This window comes from Hippopotamus amphibius, chromosome 4 (genome assembly GCF_030028045.1).
Source record: "Hippopotamus amphibius kiboko isolate mHipAmp2 chromosome 4, mHipAmp2.hap2, whole genome shotgun sequence".
NCBI classification, from domain to species: domain Eukaryota; kingdom Metazoa; phylum Chordata; class Mammalia; order Artiodactyla; family Hippopotamidae; genus Hippopotamus; species Hippopotamus amphibius.
In genome coordinates this window covers 172,701,553-172,724,740 of record NC_080189.1, presented here as the reverse complement: position 1 = coordinate 172,724,740, position 23,188 = coordinate 172,701,553, and the positions used below count along the sequence as shown (strand labels likewise).

At 33.6% G+C, this 23,188-nt stretch overlaps 1 protein-coding gene across 10 annotated transcripts in view; it reads left to right on the top strand.

Annotated features, from left to right (window-relative positions):
• The window catches only part of EML5 (EMAP like 5), a 163,951-nt gene that overhangs the window by 22,592 nt on the left and 118,171 nt on the right, over positions 1-23,188 (top strand). For all 10 annotated transcript variants that reach the window (XR_009053392.1, XR_009053391.1, XM_057733805.1 and 7 more), the window contains exons 2-7: positions 5,277-5,436; positions 13,714-13,812; positions 17,278-17,346; positions 18,646-18,831; positions 21,271-21,406; positions 22,730-22,931. Coding sequence is in view for 8 of the 10 variants with exons in the window: in XM_057733805.1 (XP_057589788.1) it covers positions 5,277-5,436; positions 13,714-13,812; positions 17,278-17,346; positions 18,646-18,831; positions 21,271-21,406; positions 22,730-22,931 (852 nt within the window). In the remaining 2 variants the exon portion in view is untranslated. The remainder of the gene's footprint in view (positions 1-5,276; positions 5,437-13,713; positions 13,813-17,277; positions 17,347-18,645; positions 18,832-21,270; positions 21,407-22,729; positions 22,932-23,188) is intronic.

Sequence of the window (23,188 nt, the reverse complement as noted above, 5' to 3'; positions counted from 1 at the left end):
GTGATACCTCATTGTAGTTTTGATTTGCATTTCTCTGATAATTAGTAATGGTCAGCAGCTTTTCATGTGCCTCTTGTCCATCCATATGTCTTCTTTGGAGAAATGCCTATTTAGGTCTTCTGCCCATTTTTTGATTGGGTTGTTTGTTTTTTGATATTGAGCTTCATGAACTTTTTATATATTTTGGAGATTAATCCTTTGTCTTTTGATTCGCTTGTAAATATTTTCTCCCATTCTGAGGATTGTCTTTTCGTCTTGTTTGTAGTTTCCTTTGCTGTGCAAAAGATTTTGTTTCATTAGGTCCTACTTATTTATTTTTGTTTTTTATTTCCATTACTCTAGGAGGTGGGTCAAAAAAGATCTTGCTGTGATTTATGTCAGAGAGTGTTCTTCCTATGTTTTCTTCTAGGGGTTTTATAGTGTCTGGCTTTCCATTTATGCCTTTAATCCATTTTGAGTTTATTTTTGTGTGTGGTGTTAGGGAGTGTTCTAATTTCATTCTTTTACATGTAGTTGTCCAGTTTTCCCAGCACCACTTATTAGAGATCATTGTGGTTTTAATTTGCATTTCTTTGATGATTAACAGTGTTGAGCCTCTTTTCATGTGTCTGTTGGCCATCTGAATGTCCTCTTTGGAAAAATGTCTATTCAGGTCTTCTGCCCATTTTTTGACTGAGTTGTTTGTTTGTTGTTGTTCTTTTGATGTTGAGATGTATGAGCTGTTTATATATTGTGGATATTAACCCCTTAGCAGTCATATTATTTGCAAATATTTTCTCCCATTCAGTAGGTTTTTTTGTTTTATCGATGGTTTCCTTTGCTGTGCAAAAGCTTTTAAGTTTAGATTCCATTTTTTTTTAATTTTTAAAAAACTTTTATTGGAGTATAGTTAATTTACAACATTGTGTTAGTTTCAGATGTACAGTCCATTTGTTTATTTTTGCTTTTATTTCCTTTGTTTTAGGAGATGGATGCAAAAATATATTGCTGCAGTTTATATCAAAGAGTGTTCTGCCTATGTTTTCATCTAGGATTTTTATGGTATCCTGTCTTATATTTAGATTTTTAATCCATTTTGAGTTTATTTTTGTATATGGTGTTAGAGAATGTTCTAATTTCATTCTTTTACATGTACCTGTCCAGTTTTTCTAGCACCACTTATTGAAGGGACTGTCTTTTCTCCATTGTATATTCTTGACTCCTTTGTCATAGATTAGTTGACCATAAGTGCATGGTTTATTTCTGGGCTCTCTATTCTGTTCCATTGATCTATGTGTCTGTTTTTTTGCCAGTTCCATACTGTTTTGATTACTATAACTTTGTACTTAGTTTGAAGCCAGAGAGCCTGATCCCTCCAGCTCTAGTCTTCTTTCTCAAGATTGTTTTGCCTATTCGGGGTCTTTTGTGTCTCCATACAAATTTAAAAATTGTTTATTCTAGTTCTGTGAAAAATGCCTTTGGTGTTTTCATAGGGATTGCATTAAATCTGTAGAATGCATTGGATAGTATTGTCATTTCAACAGTATTAATTCTTCCCATAATCCAAGAACATGGTATCTCTTTCCATCTGTTTGTGTCATCTTCAGTTTCTTTCATCGGTATCTTATAGTTTATGGAGTACAGATCTTTTACCTCTGCAGGTAGATTTACTCCTAGGTATTTTATTCATTTTGATGCAATAGTAAATGGGATTGTTCCCTCAATTTCTCTTTCTGGTAGTTCGTGTTAGTGTATAGAAATGCAACAGCTTTCTGTATGTTAATTTGTATCCTGCAACTTTACTGAATTCATTGATGAGCTTTAGTAGTTTTCTGATAGCATATTTAGTATTTTCCTTGTATAGTATCATGTCATCTGCAAACAGTGAAGTTTTACTTCTTTTCCAAATTGGATTCTTTTCATTTCTTTTTCTTTCTTTCCTTCTTTCTTTCTTTCCTTCTTTCTTCCTTCCTTCCTTCCTTCCTTCCTTCCTTCCTTCCTTCCTTCCTTCCTTCCTTCATTGTTTTGATATGGACCATTTTAAAAGTCTTTATTTAATTTGCTACAGTATTGCTTCTGTTTTATGTTTTGGTTTTTTGGCTGCAAGGCATGTGGCATCTTAGCTCCCTGACCAGGGATCAAACCCATACCCCCTGCCTTGGAAGGTGAAGTCTTAACTACTGGACCACCAGGAAAGTCCCTCATTTCCTTTTCTTTTCTTTTCTTTTTTTTTTTTTTTGGCACACGGGCTTAGCTGCTCCGCGGCATGTGGGATCTTTCCGGAGCTGGGATCGAACCCGTGACCTCTGCATTGGCAGGCGGATTCTTAACCACTGCGCCACCTAGGAAGCCCTCATTTCCTTTTCTTGTCTGATTGCTATGGCTAGGACTTCCAGTATGATGTTGAATAAAAATGATGAGAGTGAGCATCCTTGTCTTGTTCCTGATCTTAGAAGAAATGCTTTCAACTTTTACCATTGAGTATAATGTTAACTTTCAGTTTGTCATATCTGACAGTTAATATTATAAGCTGAGGTGTGTTCCCTCTGTGACCACTTTATGGATAGTTTTTATCATAAATGGGTGTTCAATTTTGTCAAAAGTTTTTTCTGCATCTATTGAGATCATATGGGTTTTGATCTTCATTTTGTTAATGTGATGTATCACACTGGTTGATTTGCAGATATTGAAAAATCCTTGCATCCCTGGGATGAATCGCACTTGATCATGGTTTGCTAATATTTTGTTGAGGATTTTCTATGTTTATCAGTGATATTGGCCTGTAATTTTCTTTTTTAGTGATATCTTTGTCTGGTTTTGATATCAGGGTGATGCTGGCCTCAAAGAATGAGTTCAGGAAATATTCCTTCATCTTCAATTCTTTGGAATAGTTTGAGAAGGATAGGTGTTAACTCTTCTCTAAATGGTTGTTAGAATTCACCTGTGAAACCATCTGGTCCTGGACTTTCGCTTGTTGGGAGTTTCATTACTGGTAATTTCCTTGAGGGAAATGTTTATTCAAATCTTTTGTCCACTTAAACAAATTGAGTTATTTGTGGTTTTGTTGTTGAGTTTTTTCATTTGTTTGTTTTTTGTTGTTTTGTTTTGTTTTGTATTCTGGACACAAGTCTCTTATCAGATATATGCTCTGCAAATATTTTCTCCCATTCTATGGATTGTGTTTTTATATTCTTGATGGTTGTTCTTTGCAGCACAAACGTTTTTAATTTTAATGAAGTCCATTTTATCTATTTTTTCTTTTGTCACTTCTGCTATTGGTGTCATATCAAAGGACACCATTGCTTCATCCAAGTTAAGTAAGATTTGCCTATGTTTTCTTCTAAGAGTTTTATAATTTTAGCTCTTATATGTTGAATGGATTTTTGTATATGGTTTGAGGTATGGGTCCAGATTCATTCTTTCGCATGTTCAGATGTCCAGCACCATCTATTGAAAAAACCTTTCTTACTAATAGAAAGTCAATTGACCATAAATATATCAGTTTACTTCTGGACTCTCAGTTCTGTTCCATTGATCAGCATACTGTCTTGATTACTGTCATTTTGCAGTAAGTAAGTTTTGAAATTGAAAAGTATGAGTCTTCAAGTGTTGTTCTTTCCTAAGATTGTTTTGACTGTTCTGAATTTTAGAATCAGCTTGTCTTTTTCTTCAAGAAAGGCAACTAGTATTTTGCCAGGGATTGTGTTGACTCTGTAGGTCAATTTAGGAAGTAATACCATCTTAACAATGTTACCAATCTAAAAAACAAGATACCTTTCCATTTATTTAGGTCTTTTAACATTTCTTTAATGGTATTGTGTAGTTTTTAGTGTTTAAGTCTTGTATTTTTTTAATTTATTCCTGTTTTATTCTTTTTGATGCTGTTGTAAGTGGGGTTGTTTTCTTATTTTGTTTTCAGATTGTTGCTAGTATATAGGAATACAATGTATATTTTTTATTGATCTTATATCCTTCAGCCTTGCTGAACTCATTTATTAGCTCTACTTGGGATTTATTTTGCTGTTGTTTGTGGATTGCTTACGGTTTCCTATATATGCGATTATGTTATTTGCAAGTAGAGGTATTTTTACTTCTCTCTTTTATTTCTTTTCGTTGCCTAATTGTCCTGGCTAAAATAACCAGTATCATGTTGAAGGGAAATGGCAAGAGCCAACATCCTTGTCTTGTTCCTATACTTATAAGGGGAACTTTCAGGCTTTAACCATTAAATGTGATGTTAGCTGTGCATTTTCATAGATGCCCTTTATCAGGTCGAGGAAATTCTCTTCCATTCTGAGTTTGTTGTGTTTTTTATTTTGAAAGAGGTTGGATTTGTGTCAAATGCTTTTTTTTTGCATCTATTGAGATGAACGTGTGTGGAGGTTTGGGTGTCTTTTATTAATATGATATACATATTACATTGATTGACTTTAATATGTTGAACCAACTTCCATTCCTGCTTGTCTTTCCTCTCAGTAGTTTCTTACTTAGTATTCCCTGACTTGATGATACCACCTCAGGCCATGTAGATGCCCAAGCCAGAAACCAAAGAGTCATCTTAGACTATTCCTTTTCCCTTACTCTGTACATCAACTCTGTTAATTCTGTTTTAATGCCCTCCTAACTTTTCCCTTTTTCAGTTCATCTTCCACTCTGATGCCAGGAGTGGTTTTTTTTTCTCCCAAAGGAGAATCTGATCATCTAAGTATACTTGTAGAAAAATTTATGAAGGAGAAATTTATATTCATTCCCTGCTTTCTGCTGATGTACATAAACCATTACCAACTATTTGGTTGTTGTCTTGTTTTTGAGGACTTACAGACTACTTTCTGTGAATTATGGGTGACTTTTTTGCTTTTTAAAATGAGATTTGTAATTTAAAATTAATGTTATCATAGGGGTGCTACTAAATGCTATTTTTGGACACTAAGATTTGGTCTGACTTTATACAATAAAAGAGTAAATGGGAGAGAGGGCTTAAAAACAGATGAATACCAAATGAGAAAATGGCATGTGGTAGGTAGGGTTGCTACTGACTTGTTGCTGTGGTTCAGTTGGCCACTTGTGAGAATTATTTTTTTGAGAAGTTTACACACACTGCATCATATTACAGGGATTATGAAGTCTGTCATAACTGTTTATTACATATACCGTTGAAGTAGTATATCTTAGCATGGATTTTATGGAAGTTTTAAATCCAAATTATTTTAAGTGGATAAATAATTAAAGTCTAATTTTCACATTGATATAATAGCTCTATAAGCAGTTTTAAATCTGTTTATTTATTTATTTTGCAGCCTTGCACTGCATCCTGAACGAGTATTGGTAGCAACAGGACAAGTTGGGAAAGAGCCTTATATCTGTGTTTGGGATTCATACACTGTGCAGACCATATCAATTCTCAAGGATGTTCATACACATGGTATAGCTTGCTTAGCATTCGACTTAGATGGACAGGTATGTGATAATTTCTTCTCTTTTTTTAAACTGTGTTTTTAAAGTGTGTACTGTAAGAAATTATTATAAATCTATAAATATTAAATTAGAAAGCAGTAGGCAAAAAGCAATTGTTCAGGGTAGAGGTGGGTAGATGGAGTGGGTGGTAGATTATATAAGAAAAATAAGAATAATAAGGAATTTTTATTTCATTGTATCAAGAACTTTTCAGTTGAAATAATTACTGCTATGAGAGCCAAAGTGATTCTGACTCAGTGGAACATTACCTGGTGGTTCTATAAAATTTTACATGTAACTCTTTTCCAGGTATTGTATGTTGATAGGAATGATGGAAGATATCTTAGGAAAATTAAGTTTCTCTAAGTAGCTCTGTAAACATTTTAATTTTTAGTTATTTTAGAGGTTTCTATTAAAATTATATTTTAATTGAAAATAATGAGGCAGTTCTTATAAGATGAGCTATTTTATATAAAATCAAAGTTCATAACAAAATATATAATCATTATTCCACTTGCTGTTCAATTCCCAAGTTATTGTTTACTTCTAGTCATCAATTTTTAAGAAATTAAGTCAACAGCTCTTTAGTGGTGCTTTCATGGAACTTGTTATACCTGAAACATATTTAAGAAGTGGTAAGAAGTTGGATTTTGCAGATTTAGTTAATTTATATTCTTTAAAAGTTTTACAGTGAAATTAGACTTTAAAAATTACTTTAGCTTTTAGAAGAATTTTAGTTGTCTGCTTTTTAATTCTTAAAATTAATTTTGTAGATCTGTATTTACAGAAATAGTTACATTTTGTTCTAGTCACTTGAAATGATAGCCAGTAGATGTTTTATGTGTAACTCTGAGGAATAGCTTCTTTGAGTATCATAGATTTATATGACTTTCTGATAAGAGTCTGGAAAGAGATCTATAAAGACATAACTCGAACCTCTCATTTGGGGAAGAATGTACTTCTAGGTTTAGAATCACTGTGTGGCAAAGATTGGCAATTCCAGAACCTTAATTCATGTCCCATTTTTGCTATTATTTTTCAACTCTCTTAATGTCCTCATATCAGAATTTCATTTTCCTTTTTAAAAGGAAGAGAATAATACTTTACTTACTTCCTAGGAGATTATATTTTATGAAACAAACCAAAAAATTTGTTTTTAAAAATTGTTTACCAAAGATATTATGGTATCCAAGATGGTTTAACTATAAATGTCTGTATACTTTAAATATAGATGTTTTCTTCTTACTTTTAAAATTGCCCTTTCTAAAAGTAATGTATTGCATTGCTGAGAAATTTCTCTTATATACAAGGAGAAGTCATGCCCATAGCTTTTATTAGTTGAAAGCTTTTAATTTTGCTTATTTTAGGCAACTTATAAGAAAAGTCTTGGTTACATGCATTTTATTATCACAGATCTTCATAAGAATGTGTTACTTTAAAATGTAAGCTTATAAAAAACATAATAGCTAAAAGCTGTTGAGCACATACGAAGTGGCAGGCATTGTGCTAAGCCTACATTATCTCATTTAATCCTCACAACAACCCTATAAAATAGATACTATTATTATCTCTATTTTACAGATAAAGAAACTGAGACTTAGAGAGGTTAAATAACTTGCCCCAGGTTACACAGCTAGTAAATGGAGCCAGAGCGGGAACCCAGGTCAGTCACACTCCAAAGCTCATGTTTTTAACCACAATGCTCTACTGCCTCCCAAACATGGAACTTAGGAGGTGGTTATTTAATTTCAGAAGGAATTCATCCATTTTAAGTACAGTTAAAACTTGTAAGGAACTGCTACCAATTAAAGATTGAGTATTTCTGAAATTATGTTAATGAGAAGATGCTTTAGTTAAAAAATCTACTTGTGAATATATCTATTCACTAATATCTATAAACTGTTTATGAAATAACAATTAGGAAATATTGTATAATTTTTGCATTTTCTACTAGATTTGAAACTGTAAGTTATCAATTAAGATTTATCTAATGAGTTAGTCTCCCTGTTGGTAGTATGTTGAATTTTCTTTTCCCAGGGGGTTTCTTCTAAATGGATCGACTCTCCATGCTAACACTGGAAGTCTACCTCATTGAGAATAATTAGGGTATGAAAAGGCTGTATAAATCCACATCAAACAGGGATTAAAATTTCATAGTAAATGGGAGAGAGGGGGTAGGAGGAGGGGAATTTGATACTTTATCTTGAAAATATAACCATAATTTATAAAAACATATTCCCATATTTAACAAAATCTAAGTTATAGTTAAAACTTTGCCAATTTATAGGATTAACTAAGAATAAAATATTAATTTTTTAACCTAATTTTGTCAGTTATATGCTGGTACAAAATAAAATGCTTTAGTGCCTTTGATTTTTGGCGCGTGATTATGAAGAGAGATATTTTTGCAAAAATATTAAAAGAGTTCACTGGTCTTTCTAAGGGCCTTTTAGAATCTCTTGATGTCTAGACATATCTCAAGTGCTTATTGTATTATTTTTGAGTTTTCATCTCTTCCATTGCTCTGCCAGATCCTAATTTCTGATGACTTTCTGTATGATTTGACCAATATTTACTCTAAGTCCTGGATATTTTGCAAAATTTGTGATTTTTACTTTGTAACATTTGTAACAATTAGTCCTCACTTAATAAATGCTGAGATCACAAGGATGCCCGCCCCCTCCCCCCCGCAATACTAGAATCTTTTAAGTTTGATTGTCTATTATTTGAATATGTTTCACACTTGCGGGAACTCATGGAATGTGTCTGTGCCTATTAAGATACTTTTCTCATTTGAGTATTTAGTGTGCTAGAACTTTTTAATAAATACAGTTGACCTTTGAACAATGCAGGGGGTAACATATAGTAGGCCCTCCATATTCACGGTTCCTCTACATCTGTGGATTCAACCAACCGTGGACTTATAGTATTGTAGTGTTTACTACTGAAAAATATCTGTGTGTAAGTGGACCCAACAGATCTATGTTGTTCAAGGTCAACTATACTTCCAGTTTAATTAATGGACATGGCCAAGATTTTGTTTAGGAATAGGATCAGGGAGGAATTTGGGAAGCTGGATAGAGGCTTCTTTATCTAGCTTTCTTTGTCTGTATCTGTTACTTCTTAGTTATCTTGAGCTGTTCCTTCTGTCTGCTTCTTAAATGTCAGTGTTCTAGGAGTCTGTAGTCTTCCTCCCCCAACCCTCACTTTGCTTATTCTCTTTAGATGATTACTAGATCCATGACTTTAACTCCTGTGTCAGTTAACAGTGGCCCTGGCTTCTCTCCTCAACTCCATATACCCTCCTTGAATGTCGTATAGATACAGCATTTATTACATGTTTAAAACTGAATTCTCTTTTTATTCTAACTCATTAAAAAGCAAAGCTTATACGTTTAATGGTAAGGTTGTCTTGTAATGCCTTTCTAAAAAATCAGCACTTAATAAACAATATCATTCTGTTGCCAATTCAAAAAAAAAAAAATCAAAGCTTATTCTTTCTCTTAACTCTGGCCTACCTCTGCAGTCTTGTCTCCTGTCACTTCCCAGTTGGCAACCTCTCCCTGCAGCCACACCAAAGTACTAGCTCTTGCCTGAAAGCACCATGATCTGTGTAATTTTGGTATCCTTCGGTCTGAATTGCATTTTCTCTTATTTTTCTACCCAACTATGTCTTACTCTGTCTTCTAGGATATGGTTCAAGTGTTACTTTCACTGGAAAACTTTCTTTATGCTCTTCCTCGCCTGTGAGAAAGGATGATAAAGTAAAAAATGATAGAGAGCTAGGAGGGGGGTAGTATTTGCTTGATTATTTCTACCTTTTCCTCTCTGCTGTTGCTTAACCTGTGGTTAGGGAGGTTGTTTTGGCCATGACATATTTATCAGGGCTACAGATAAATATATTTATAAATATCCCAGGCCAGTTTTGTTACTGCCTGTGCAGAGCTAGATGCTTTGGGGCTCTATTGAGGTACATGGAGTTTTAAAGCTTTTGGCCAAAAGTGGTTCACTGAGTGTGTGATGAGCTTAGCCAGAGAGAATAGGCGTTGATAGAATGGGCTGTGCCTCTCTGACTATTCCTCAGTTTATAGTTGTCTTGTGAAATTTTAATCTCTACACAGTATGCTATAGCAAGAGGTAGATATCTTTGTTTTAGCTAGATATTTGCTGATACTCTTCTAGTTCCAAATACTGAAGATTCTTAGGAGGAGCAAATCATTTCCTCTAGTTCACTCGGGCTTTCTGCTAGTGTGACTTGATGGAGAGCCAGATACAAACTATATTCTGTATCTTTTTATGTAGGTCATTCATTCTACCCATTTGGAGACTTAAATAGTAATTCTACTTTGCAGAAACTTGCAGGTACACTAAATGGTGTTTCTCATTCAGACAGGTAGAGGGTATGGGTTCTTAGAGTTTATTATGGTTATGGTAAACATAATAATAATGACAATGATAGCAAATATATATATAACATTAAGCATATACCAAGTATTCTTCTAACCCCTTTTTATGTGTTAATTTTCATATTAACCCTAGGAGGTTTTTAAAATTATCCCTACTTAAGAGGTGAGGAACCTAAGGTACAGAGAGACTAAGTAATTGCCCAAAGGCATCCGGTTAGTGAGAGATAGAGCTGGTGTTTAAACCAAGGCAGTCTGGTACCAGAATCTGTGCTCTAAACCAGAGATTGGCAAAACTTTCTATAACAAGTCAGATAGTAAATATTTTAAGCCTGTGAGCCATACGGTCTCTGTCATAGCTACTCCAGGTCCACACTGTAATGTGAAAGCAGCCATAGAAAGCTTGTAAAGGAACAGGTGTGGGTGTGTTCCAGTAAAACTTTATTTACAAAAACAGGTTGCAGGTCTGAGGGTTGTAATTTGCCTAACCCTGCTTCTAAACCAGTTCTTTTCAAAGTATGCGATGTGGGTTGGTCCTTGTGATTTCTTTAACTCTTCAGTTACTTAGAATTGTATTGATAGTTGCCAGATATTTGGAGGATTTTCTGCATAACTTTCTGTTATGCTGATTTAATTGTCTTCATCAAAGAACATACTCTTGTATTTTAATTTTTAAAAATTTGCTTAGGCTTATTTTGTAATTCAAAATTTTGTGATCATCATGAGGTTTCCTGTGCACTCTGAAAAGATGCAGAAAAATATGTATTCTGCTGTTTCTTTTTTCTCCTTCTGTCTATTGTGCTATTGTTGTCATTTCATTTTACTTCTTTCATTTTCATTCATTTTAAATGCTTTGTAAACCCCATAATAACTGTTGTTATTTTTACCTTAAACAGTTAGTTTTCAAAGAAAATTAAAAGCAAGAGAAGCCTTATTTACATATTTACCATTTGGGTAATCTTCATTCATATGTGTAAATTAATCTCTTTGGTATCATTTTCCTTCTGCCTGAAAAAACTTCCAGTATCATATCTTATAGTGAGGATTTGTTGATGATTACTTTTCTCATCTTTTGTTTTTTGAAAAAGACTTTATTTGGCCCAATTTTCAAAAGATAGTTTTTGGTAGGTATATAATTCTGTGTTGACTTTTTTCCCTCTCAGCACTTTAGAGAAGCTATTCCTTGTCATCTAATGTGCATAGTTTCAGATGTGAAACCCAGGATAATTTTTAAATCTTTGTTCCTACACATAAAAATTGTCTCTCTTTTCTGACCACTTTTAAGATTTTTCTCTTTAGCACTGGTTTTGGCAGTTTGATAACCATGTGTGTTGATACGTTTTTTTCCTGTGTGTGTGATTATCTTGCTTGAAGTTTATTGAGCATCTTAGATTTGTGGGTTTATATTTTTATCAAATTGAGAAAATTTTGGCCATTATTTTTTCAGTTTTGTTTTTCTTTTCTTCCATCTTCTTCTTTTGGAATCACAATTACCTGTATATTAGACCACATGAAATTTTTCCAAGGGTAACTGAGGCTCTGTTAATTTTTTTTCCTTTTTCTTTCTGTGCTTTATTTTTGATAGTTTCTATTTCTGTGTCTTCAAGTTCATTTATCTTTCCTTCATTGTCTAAGCTGCTGTTAATCCTTCAGCATGAACTTTCAGATGATTTAACATTTGTATTTATAAGTTCAACATGTTTTTCTTTTATATCTTCCATTTCTCTTTTTATTCTTTATATGCTTGTTTTAAAATAATTCTTGAGCATCTTGAACATTTCCATCTTAACAGCCAGCGTCTCCTAATTTTAATCATCTCTGTGATTCCTGGGTCTGTTTCTATTAACTGGTTTTTCTCCTGCTTACTGGTCACATTTTTCTTTTTTTTTTAACACGTCCAGTAATTTGTTTACTAAATGCTGGATGTTGTATATATTACATTCTAAATGCTGGATTTTGTTGTAGCACTTTAAAGCATTTTGGACATTGTTCTTATAGGTAGTTAAGTTCCTTGTGGATTTGTTTGGTCCTTTTGAAAAACTTGCTTTCAAGCTTTTTTTGGTCACAGCTAGAGTAGCTTTTCCTCTAGGACTACTGCTTCACTACTGTCGTGTGACGCTCCTGGAATCTCTACTGAATACACAGTGAATTCGAAGATATAGCTCCATTCATGCTATTGGGAATTTGAGTTATCCTGATCCTTTGTGATCTCAGGGAATTGTTTGGCTATAGCTCCCCAGTTATTATTCTTTTTCAGAATTTGTTCTTTGTGTGGCCTTATGGATTTCACCCTATGCATGCAAGGATTTATGTTCTCAAGAGGACCTGTAAACAGATTTTCTAGAGTTCTTTCTCTGCTCTGCAAATTCTAGCCATCTTGGCCTCTCTGACCTCCAGGCTCTATCTTCTCAAATTGCCAAGTCTTCTGGGCTCTATTTGAATTCCACCTTTCTGTGTGATAGTCTGGAAATTGCCTCCTAGATGAAGGCTGGGGCAATTGCAGAACTTACCTTTTTTGCTTCCCTTTCATCCAGGGTTTACAGTGCTTTGCTTCCTGTTAAGAATGTCCGAAAACATTTGTTTTATATATTTTGTACAGGGGGAAAGCTCAGACCCTGATAGTACTTCATGACTGAAAGACCATCTTTCATGTTTCTTAACCTCTCTCATAGTTCCTGTCTCACTCTCCCCTCTTTTCAACTCTGCCTCTTCATCTCCCTCTAATCTCCTATATAACTCTTCCACTGAGTTTTTAATTTCATTTGTTTTTCATTTATAGAAATTCTGTTTGCGTCCTTAAATTTGTAGAGGTATTTTTTATAGTCTCTGATTATTTTCTCATAAGAAGATATTTTGAAGCCCTCATTTTATATCTTTACTCACAGTAAGCTTATTTTATATTATCTGATAATTCCAATGTGTGATGCTTTTCAAGACTGATTTTGTTGTTTGTGGTAACTTGCAGATTTTCACTCATGATCCCTTATTTCCTCTGGCTGTTGGGTGTGTGGGTTGTTTGTTTAAGTTTATTTTTATTGTATTTCCTACTGGTAGGAATTCTTTGAGGGATGGATTGAAGTATCAGTCCTCCATGTAGGATTTATATTTGCCTGTGTCACATTCTTGGAAATGCTTGAAAACTCTGCAACCTTTAGGACCACGCTGAATGAAAATTTTCATTTAAAGGATTCATGATTAATGTGGACGTAGGCCCTACAACCATGTGAGGGTTGCTGTGGCTACATATTTTCAGGGGGTTTTTTCTCTCCCTTCGTGTATTGCTGCCCCTTTCTTTGAAAAGAGATGGTTTCTTGTTCTCCTTTACTCTGAGGTGTTCACTGCTTTAGTCAAAGGTCTGCAATTCAGATCCTACCTTGGGCAGGCCCTAAACTTTATCTCCTATTCCTCTTCAGCCTGAAGAACAAAAATCAGGCTTGCCCAGGAGTTAGCTGATACTTTTAGAGTAAAGTAGGTATAGGAGCTCCCTTACTTCCAGGATTCCCATAGGAAATCACTTTGTTTTTGTTCTCAGATTTTTTAATTCCTTGACAGCTTAACAGTGCATTTAAAAAGATGTTTTTACATTTTAGCTAGCATTTTTAGTTTTTGGCAGGAGATGTTTAGGGTGTTTTGTCAGTCCTACAGTTAGAAGTGGAAATCTTTCTTCTCTTTCTTAATGTGAAGAACTACACGTATATGCAAATACTAAGAAGATGAAATACATTCAGCCTTTCTCTATGAGGTCTTTAGAATGTAAGTGTGCAGTTTTGATGTTTGTAATACCCATGAGTAGAATGTGTTTGCCATTTGTAATTTGGTTCCTTTTTTATTTACTTTTTTATTCCCCTCTCCCCTGGACTTCTTGGACATAATTCAGCGCTTGGTTTCAGTTGGACTTGATTCAAAGAATGCAGTTTGCGTTTGGGATTGGAAAAGGGGAAAAATGTTATCTATGGCTCCAGGTCACACAGATAGAGTAAGTATTCTCCTTTGGAGTTTCTAATGGGTACTGGGTGGGTAAAAGTCAGAGTCAGGGGATTTTGTTTCTGTGTTTTGTTATTGCCAGTTGTTCATAGGTAGTTAAAAATTTTAAATGCAATTATAAACACATAAAATTTTAGAATGCATATATGTATTGTAGTACTCAAAAACATGATATGTATAGTTGTAACATAAAACCTTTAACCTGGTGTTTGCTTCAGCAAAAATGATGAGTTTTAAGTTATCCAAACCTAAATTTAAAAACTGAATGGTTCATTCCATGGCTCCATTTATTATTCAGTTTGGTTTATCACTGATTTATTACATATATATCATAGTTAAGGTGAATAAGGTTGCATGTGTGAATTTTAAATTATGTTAGAGACAGTATTTTTTACTTTGGAAACTTGTTAAAAATATATTCCTTATTCCAAGTTGTATGAAATTAGTATAACAAATACTTTCTCATAAACTCTTAAAAATGTCTGATTTTTTGGTATAGAGTAAAATCCTAACCTGAACCAGCACAGGAGCCATAGTCGTTGATTCTGTTTGGGGAGAGTCTACGAATCTGTGAAAGTTGTGTAAAAATTTTTGTGTGTATTTGCATTCCGGAAAATAAACTTGGTTTTAGCAGATTCTCAGAGGGGCCTGTCATACACAAGCACAATTTAGATAATTATTAAAGTGTTAGACAATTATGTATTCTGACTTACTTAGATCAAAGCATTTCACACATTAGTACTTTGGATTTAGTTAGACTGATTACTGTGAAAAATGATACTGTCGTTGGAATTTTTAAAAGAATTTTTGTGGTTAGTATTTTAAAGGTGCATCAGTATGTTTTTCATTTAATCTGTATTATGGTGAGTTGTTAAACGTTTATTTATAAGATGTAGTCTTTCTTATTGCTAAAGTCTATCACTTGGTAAATTTTTAGAGATAGTAAGCATATTAGATGATTATACAGGCAGGTTGTCAAAGAAGCATGGTGAAGACTACCAGATAGCAGAATTGTTTTTTTTCTGCTATGAAATCATTTTTCAAACATTAATTTTTCTTTCACTTATTATCAAAGTATATATTTCTAATGCATATTTATTTCACCTGGGTTTTCTCTTGTTTGATTTTGTAACAAAAAGTGTGCGTATTTATAATTTATAGAATCTTAGAAAATAGTGAAGTCTGGGGATCTCCAAAATTTAAGTTAATTTTGTTTGACCCAAAAATGGTAAAAAAAAAAAAAAAATGCTGAAGACTAGAAACAGAATTTTTACTGTGAAATAAATGTTTGGATCCTTTATGTAAGTAGTTCTGTGTGATAGAATGCTATAAAATTCTAATTGCAAATGGCAATAACTGGTAAGTTATCAGCAATAATAAATTTAGCATTAAATTTGAGTACAATGTTCTGTTTATGCACTCACTGTAGTGCATTATGTATTAAGACAGTGAATAGTGTTAAGGTCCTGTTAATTTTCTTTTTTGGGAATTAAGTGTAGTTGTGACTCAAACTTAAGAGAAGGAAAGTTTAAGTAGCAATGAGATTTAGAATTGTGGGCCCTTGGAACAAGCCCAACTTCCCCTAAATTATCCCTTAGTTTGTTAATATCAGTAATCAGATTCCTGATTCATTTATACATTTGTTTCCACGTGGCAGGCACATTCTGATACTTAATGAGTAACTCTTTGACTTTCAAGTCTTCCAGATGATTGTCAACAAGGAAAAGCCTTATTGAATTCCATCTGCTATGCAAGTTTTATCAGATGATCAAATAGTAGATCTGATACATCCCCAGTGTCTGTATGACATTTTCAAACCAAGTCTTAACTTTTCCAATACATTTTAGTAGCTAATTCAGGGGAGGGGAAAGAATGACCCAGGTTTTTAGATTGACTGTTTTTGAGCTGTGGGGGTCATTTTTCAAAGACTATTGTCCAGATAAACTTTAACTGAGCATAATTTAAAAAACAGGTTTTTTTTTGTATATGAGCAAAAATCCTTTTGCTGGATACAGAAGAAGGTAGACTCTATTTACAGTTATCTTTTGACTACAGCAACAGCTCTTGGTGAGAATAGAATATATAAAGGGATAATTTGTCAAGCCATAGAAAAATCTAAATGAATTCTAGTAAGTATATGACCTCTCACCATTATAAGAGGTACCAGATTCATTTGCACTATTAGGAATGCTAGTTTTTGCAAAAATAATGCCTTACCTGTTTTTTCACCACATTTAGGTTGAAGAGCTTTCAAATGTTCCAAGTTATGCTGAACAAAAAAACAAAACAAAACAAAAAATAAAAATAAAAAACCCACACAAAAACAAAACACACAAAAACAAAAAGCCCACAGTTTTAATTCCTGCTTTGAAATGCAAATGGTACAGAGCTGGGTTTCTCTGACAGTGTAATGATAGCTTTGTAAGTTAGTTTCGTGTCCTGCTGGGAACTCTGTATGAGGTGGCGGTGAGCGGCAACCAACCCAACCTGCCCACTTGCATTCTGAGTATGGAACCATTTGCTCTTCTTTTCTTCTTTTTTTTTAAAGCTTTATCTTTCTTTGTGCATCCTGACCAAGAAGTATCTTTGATTATGATCAATGTATTATGTCAAAATGTAGGCTAGTTAAACTTTTGTAAAGTTGCCTGGAATGTCATTTGTTAGGTTATAAACACAAAATCTAAATGAAGGGTTACATGTGTTGTGTACAAATCTTAATTATTTTGAAACAGACGAACTTGTCATTACATTTGTAACCTTGTATAGAGGATTTTTCACTATGTGCCTAGCTTGGTGTCCATTCAGCTAAAATTGAAAAAAAAAAAGGTGCATGAAGAGTTAAAAATCAGAATTAAACAAAGTATATGTAGAGATGACTATTTTATATTATATGGCCCAATCCTGTATTTATTTCTACCCTCTTTTTGAAAGTATTTATAAAACTAGTTGAGGACAGCTGTATTTTTTTGTTGAACTATTTAGTAGAATTTGTGCCTTTTTGTATGTGAATAAATGCTGTACATTTTGCAATCCAAAAAAAAAAAAAAAAAGAAAGCTATAAAAATGTTCTCTATTTCTAGCTGTATAGGTGTTAAGTATATGGCTCATTATCTTTTCTTTGTAGAAATTATGTAGTTACCTGCCTCGTGCCCTGGTTCTGTTGAAACATTCTTATTTATAGACCAAAATTTTTTAAAAATTAAAAATAGAGGTGTTAATTTTCACTCCACTATTTGCTTCCTATGGTTCATAGAAACTAAGAAATAATTTTTGTTCCTTATCATTTACATACTTACTTTATTTCTCATAGAATTTTGAAGAGTACGATTCTGATTATTATTTGTTGAGAAATACTGTTTTGTGATGTGTAGGGTTTGGGGCTATTTGGGCTTTTGGACAGGATTCTTAAATGATTCCGAAAATAAGTATTTTAACAATGAATCTGATTTTTTTACAGATATTTGATATTTCTTGGGATTTGTACCAGCCAAATAAACTTGTCAGCTGTGGTGTAAAGCATATCAAGGTACTGGGAGGGTCTTGCTTTATAATAGTCATGATTACTTACTCTCTGCCACTAAGCATGTATCAGTCTACAATTTAGGATATATATGTGTGTGGGTATATATATATATACACAGAGAGAGGTGCATAAAAAAAGATTAGTATGTTGCTGTCTGATATTTTCAAAGCTAAGCAATTCCTTTACTTGTAAAGCTTAAAAATAAGAGAGATACACATTTGGAATAATTTGTTCATTTTTGGAAGAAGATAGGGAATTCAAACATAAATCCTCATGACCAGGGTTTTTATTCTTTTATGTGGATTCAGGTAAATTTTAATGTTTGCAAACAGAAATAAATGATATGGGGCAGTGCAGGGGTATACCATTAAATAATTCTGCATAAAGAAATTAGGGCCAGAGAATAAGTTCAACTTTATGAGTAAATTACCACTTAAAATAATATAATTTATTAATATTATGTACTTAAAGATCTTACCTGATCTTCAAGATCTTATTCTAAGACCTAAAAATCTAAGTTTAAACCCTTAAAGAACTAAAAATTGACTTATCCATTCAAGTAGCTAATGAATGCTTTAATCAGTGAAACTTTATGATTTTTAAATTTAAAAGTTCCATGATTTCTGTGCATAAGTATAGCTAGTTCTCTTCCTTTCAGTAAGTCCCAATTTCAGTCTATTATTTTCTTCTAATCAGTGATTCTCAACTTTGGCTACATATTAAAATCACCTGGGGGAAATTACCAACATAGTATACCTGAACCCTCACTGAGATAAAATGAGAGAATCTCTGGAGAGTGAAGCCCAGGTATCCAAATAATTTTAATGCTCAGCAGGAGTGAAGAACCATTGTTTTAGAATCCAGATAAGTGCTGTCCCATAGAATAACCGCTAGGTAGATGTGACTCTTGGGCATTTAAAATGTGACTGCCAGTGTGGCTGAAGAAATGAATATTACCTTCATTTTCATTGCTAACCCATTCTTAACTTTTTAATCTTAAGTTTATGCAGTTCTTTTTCCCCAGAAACCTAAGGGAAACACAACATATTTTTTAAATAGTCTAGTTCAACACCCCCCCCCACCCCCATTCTTACTTTAAGGATTGAAACCAGTGATTTATCTGCTATAGCATAGGTAATAACACTAGGACGAGAATGTGAACGTTGAATGCTATTGTATCGTATGGGAATTTCTTAGGTAATTTCTAGTCTGCTGCTCTAATATAGCATCAAAGTATTGGAAATGTTTTTGGTTATATTATGAGCATTCTTTGGTATTTTGATTATACTATGTACTTTTTAGTTTTGGAGTTTATGTGGAAATGCTCTGACCCCAAAACGAGGGGTCTTTGGTAAGACTGGTGACCTTCAGACAATATTGTGCCTGGCCTGTGCAAGGGATGAATTAACATATTCTGGTGCACTCAATGGGGATATATATGTTTGGAAAGGAATCAATCTTATACGAACAATACAAGGAGCTCATACGGTAAGTATATTTAAATATTTTTAACACTTTTAGATATTAATTAACTTCTTGTCTGAGAACGAAAGGTTCCATAATGTAGCAGCCTTTCTAATCAGTTAAGCTACTTGAAAACTGCTATTACATTTGAGTTAATTTGTCTATCTGTTTTCAAGATTTCAGTGAAGAAACATTATGCAATTAAATTAGTATAATTAGTATTTTGTTTAAACCATTGCTTTGGTATGGTGTCTTTCTCATTGTTGAAAAAGAGCTTGTTAAATTTAACCTAAAAATATTCTAGATTAACCACATTAGAGTAAAACTTGTGCTTTTGTAGCTAATTTACCAGTGGGAAATGTGGGGATAGTTCTAGAATAAAATTAACCTTTTAATCTTAATATCAGTGATTCATTAAGTGAGTGGCAGAGGAATTTAATTTTTGTACTTCATGAGATTTTCATGTAACTAAGTTACCAAATCAGGAGGAAAAAAGCTGTTGTTAAAACCTTTTAGTGTTTTTTGATTTGGGCCTTTTATTCGTTGGGTCCCTCATGTAGTGAAGGGAGCTAGAGAGCACAGAGCTGCCATATTGTTAGCAGGAAGGTCTCAGGTAGAAAAGCTGTTAGATACACAACTACTGAGCCTGTGCTCTAGAGCCCTCGAGCCACAGCTACTGAGCCCGCATGATGCAACTACTGAAGCCTGTGCACTCTAGGGCCTGAGTGCCACAACTACTGAAGCCTGCACTCCCTAGAGCCTGTACACTGCAACTACTGAGCTCACGCACTGTAGGGCCCCTGTGCCACAACTACTGCAGCTACTGAAACCCGCCTGCCTAGACCCTGAGTTCCACAGCAAAGAGAAGCCACCACAATGAGAAGCCTGTGCATCACTGCAACAAAGAGTAGCCCCCGCTCACCACAGCTAGAGAAAGCCCACGTACAGCAGTGAAGACCCAACGCAGCCAAAAACAAAACAAGAAGGAAGGAAGGAAGGAAGGAAGGAACAATGGGATATTTTCATCTCAAAAGTAATTTAGTGATGAATATGGCAGGAGGTGGGGAAGTGCTCTCATAAATTGTTGGTAGGAATAAATATTGGTACAATCTCTTTGGAAGGGCAATCTCTATCAAATTTAAAATACACATTAGAAAAAAGCTATTAGATTCATTAATATGGGTCACTATTAAATATAATACATTACATATTAGGTATGTTCAAGAACTGCTTAGAGCAGGACTTGCTTTAAGCAAAATGCCTAAAGGCCAGAAGTAACAGATTCTAGCAAAACTCGTAGCAGTTCACATTTTTACTATCAATATATAAAAATATTGGTTTCTTCCTCATACTCATCAGCACAAGATGTGACCACTATTGTAAATTTTTGTCTGTCTTCTGGGTGAAGAACAATAACTATTTAATTTTCTTTCCTATCTGTTAAATTTCATATATTTATTGATTACAGTTGACCCTTGAACAACATAGGTTTGAACTACAAGGGTCCATTTGTATACGATTATTTTTAATAGTAAATACTGCAATACTACACACTTTGTGGTTGGTTGAATCCATGGATACTGTAGAACCACAGATATGGAGGAACCTCAGATGTGGAGATCCAATTCTAAGTTATACTAGAATTTTTGACTCCACAAAGATCTGCACCCCTAACTCCTGCATTGTTCAAGTGTCAACTACTTGAATTTCTTTTCTATTAAATGGCTTTTCTTATCCTTTGCTGTTTTTTTGTTATTGTTGTTGTTGGATTTTCTTTCCTTTATTCGTTTGTATGTTAGGGATATTAACCTTTTGACAGTCATACACATAGTAGATATTTCCCCAGTCTGTTTGTTTTTACTTATGATATCTTTTCCCATGTGAAAGATTGAAAATTTTTTCTTTATGGCTTATGGGCAACTTGTCATGCTTAAAAAGTTCTCTCTAGCCCAGAATTACATGTGTTCTTCTGACTCTTTTCTAACATATTTGTTTTATTTTTTATAATTAGAATTTTGTCTGTATGTTTTTGTTTTTGTCTAATTCATTTTTTTAAAGCTCTTTATTGGAGTATAATTGCTTTTCACTGTTGTGCCAGTTTCTGCTGTACAACAAAGTGAGTCAGCTGTGTTTGTACAATATATCCCCATATCCCCTCCCTCCCGTGACTTCCTCCCATCCTCCCTATCCCACCCCTAATTCATTTTTTTAATTCATTTTTATATATGGTATAAGGTTTTACCTAATTTTGTTTTATGTTATGCCCATATCATTAAATACCACCTTGACCATATACTGAGTTCCTACATATACATAGATTTGTTTCTAGATTATCATTTATGTTTTCTGATGCATTTGGTTATTCCTATGCATATCAAAAAATTTTCAAGTGGTTTTCTACTGTCATATAGTGTATTTTCTTAAGAAGTATATTTTCTTTAATTATTTTATTCCCTCTTCTAGGCAGGAATTTTTAGCATGAATGCTTGTGAAGAAGGCTTTGCTACTGGTGGCAGAGATGGCTGTATTCGTCTTTGGGATTTAACTTTTAAACCAATTACTGTAATTGATCTCAGGGAAACAGACCAGGGATACAAAGGTAATAACAAAACAAATATCTCATTACTAGGCAAATTCTAAATGTACTAAGAGTTGTCTGTTTCTTCCAGTAAATTTAAAAGTATGTTTTGTAAGTATAAATGAGACTGATGTTTGCTCCTTCATACTATATACATTTTAGTTAAAATCCTTCTGCTGAAGAAATTTTGACTGAAGACCGTCTAGGTTTACTGTTACGACAAAGATTCTTTTCATGTCTGGTGCCTGTAATAAGACCTACAGAGAGTTGTGATAGGTACTCACTTTGGTAACCTTGAATTTTGAAAATATTTTACTGTTAGAATGCTAAATGTAATTGTTTAGCAAATAAACTATTGAAAATACTGTGTTGAGAGTTAGGGAAACTTTTGTTTAGGATTATTTAAATGCATGTATATGTGTTTTTCCTTCATCCAGATTGGTCAGCAATCAGGAGATAATTTTTTCTTTGGGGGATTTAAAAAAATTGATGTAATAAAACAGAAGCTTTCACTATAAAAGTAAACATATTATCCACTAGTGTGGTATTATAAGAGTAGGTTTGGAAGTTAAACAGGTCTATATTTAAGCCATATTTCAGTCACTTATTAGATGTGTGACCTTGGGCTACATACTTCACCTGTAAAATGAGAATAGAATAACTATCTCAGGGGATTAAATGAGCTAACGTATGTAGAATATTTAGAAAAGTGTCTGGCACATGATGATCATCCAGTAAGTGTTAACTGTTTTACTGTTTTCATTAGTCTTGCTGAACATTATTGTACTTTTAAGTTTACAAAATAATTTGACACTTTTTCTTATTTGATTCTCACAAGTGTAACATTGTAAGTTACACTGCAGCTTAATGTTGACCATACCATATAGATGAGAAAACTGAGGAAAACACTAGCTTTCCTGAGGTTACAAAAAGGATTGTATACAGAAAAAGTGGAAGTCTCTCTTCTTAATGATTTTATGAGCACATTGAAGAAATGAAATATAGACACATGAAAAGTTAGATTATTATAAGAGAAAAATAATACAGTTCAATGAATTCTGAACAATTACTCTGTGGGATGATGCACACTGTGTTATAAAACTTTGGCTGAGGAAGTGATCAGGTGTATGTCTTGAAGGATGGTTGGAAATTAGGCATGTAAAAAGAAAAATAGTCCACATAGGAAACAGTATGGATAAATGAAGAAAATATATGGATCCAAGACTTGCAGATTCCTTTTATCTTACATCTAAGGTATAAAAGGTACAAAAATTAATAGTGGTTTAGGCAGATTGGCATTCTGTTATTACAGTAATTATTTAAATACAATTCAATTTTGACTAGGTTTGTCTGTAAGGAGTGTTTGTTGGCGAGGTGACCACATTCTAGTTGGAACACAGGACAGCGAAATTTTTGAAATTGTGGTGCATGAAAGAAACAAACCTTTCCTAATTATGCAAGGGCATTGTGAAGGTGAACTTTGGGCACTTGCCATCCATCCTACTAAACCTTTGGCCGTGACTGGAAGTGATGATCGTTCAGTCAGGTAAGCAATTCATAAGGTAATTGCATAGGCTGGAATTTGTCTTTAGAGAAACTTAAAAAAAGAAAACCTTAGTTTTAAATTTTATCAGCTTATGGTGTAACAAGGGAACATGATAGGTGCTTAAAATAAATAGAATTAACAACTACTTATAAGATTTGGGTTTTTCTCTTAAAAACCTAAGTTGGAGTTTGTTCTATATCAAAATGTACAGAACTACCTCCTCCTTTTAAACAGCTAATAATGTCCCACTGAGTACT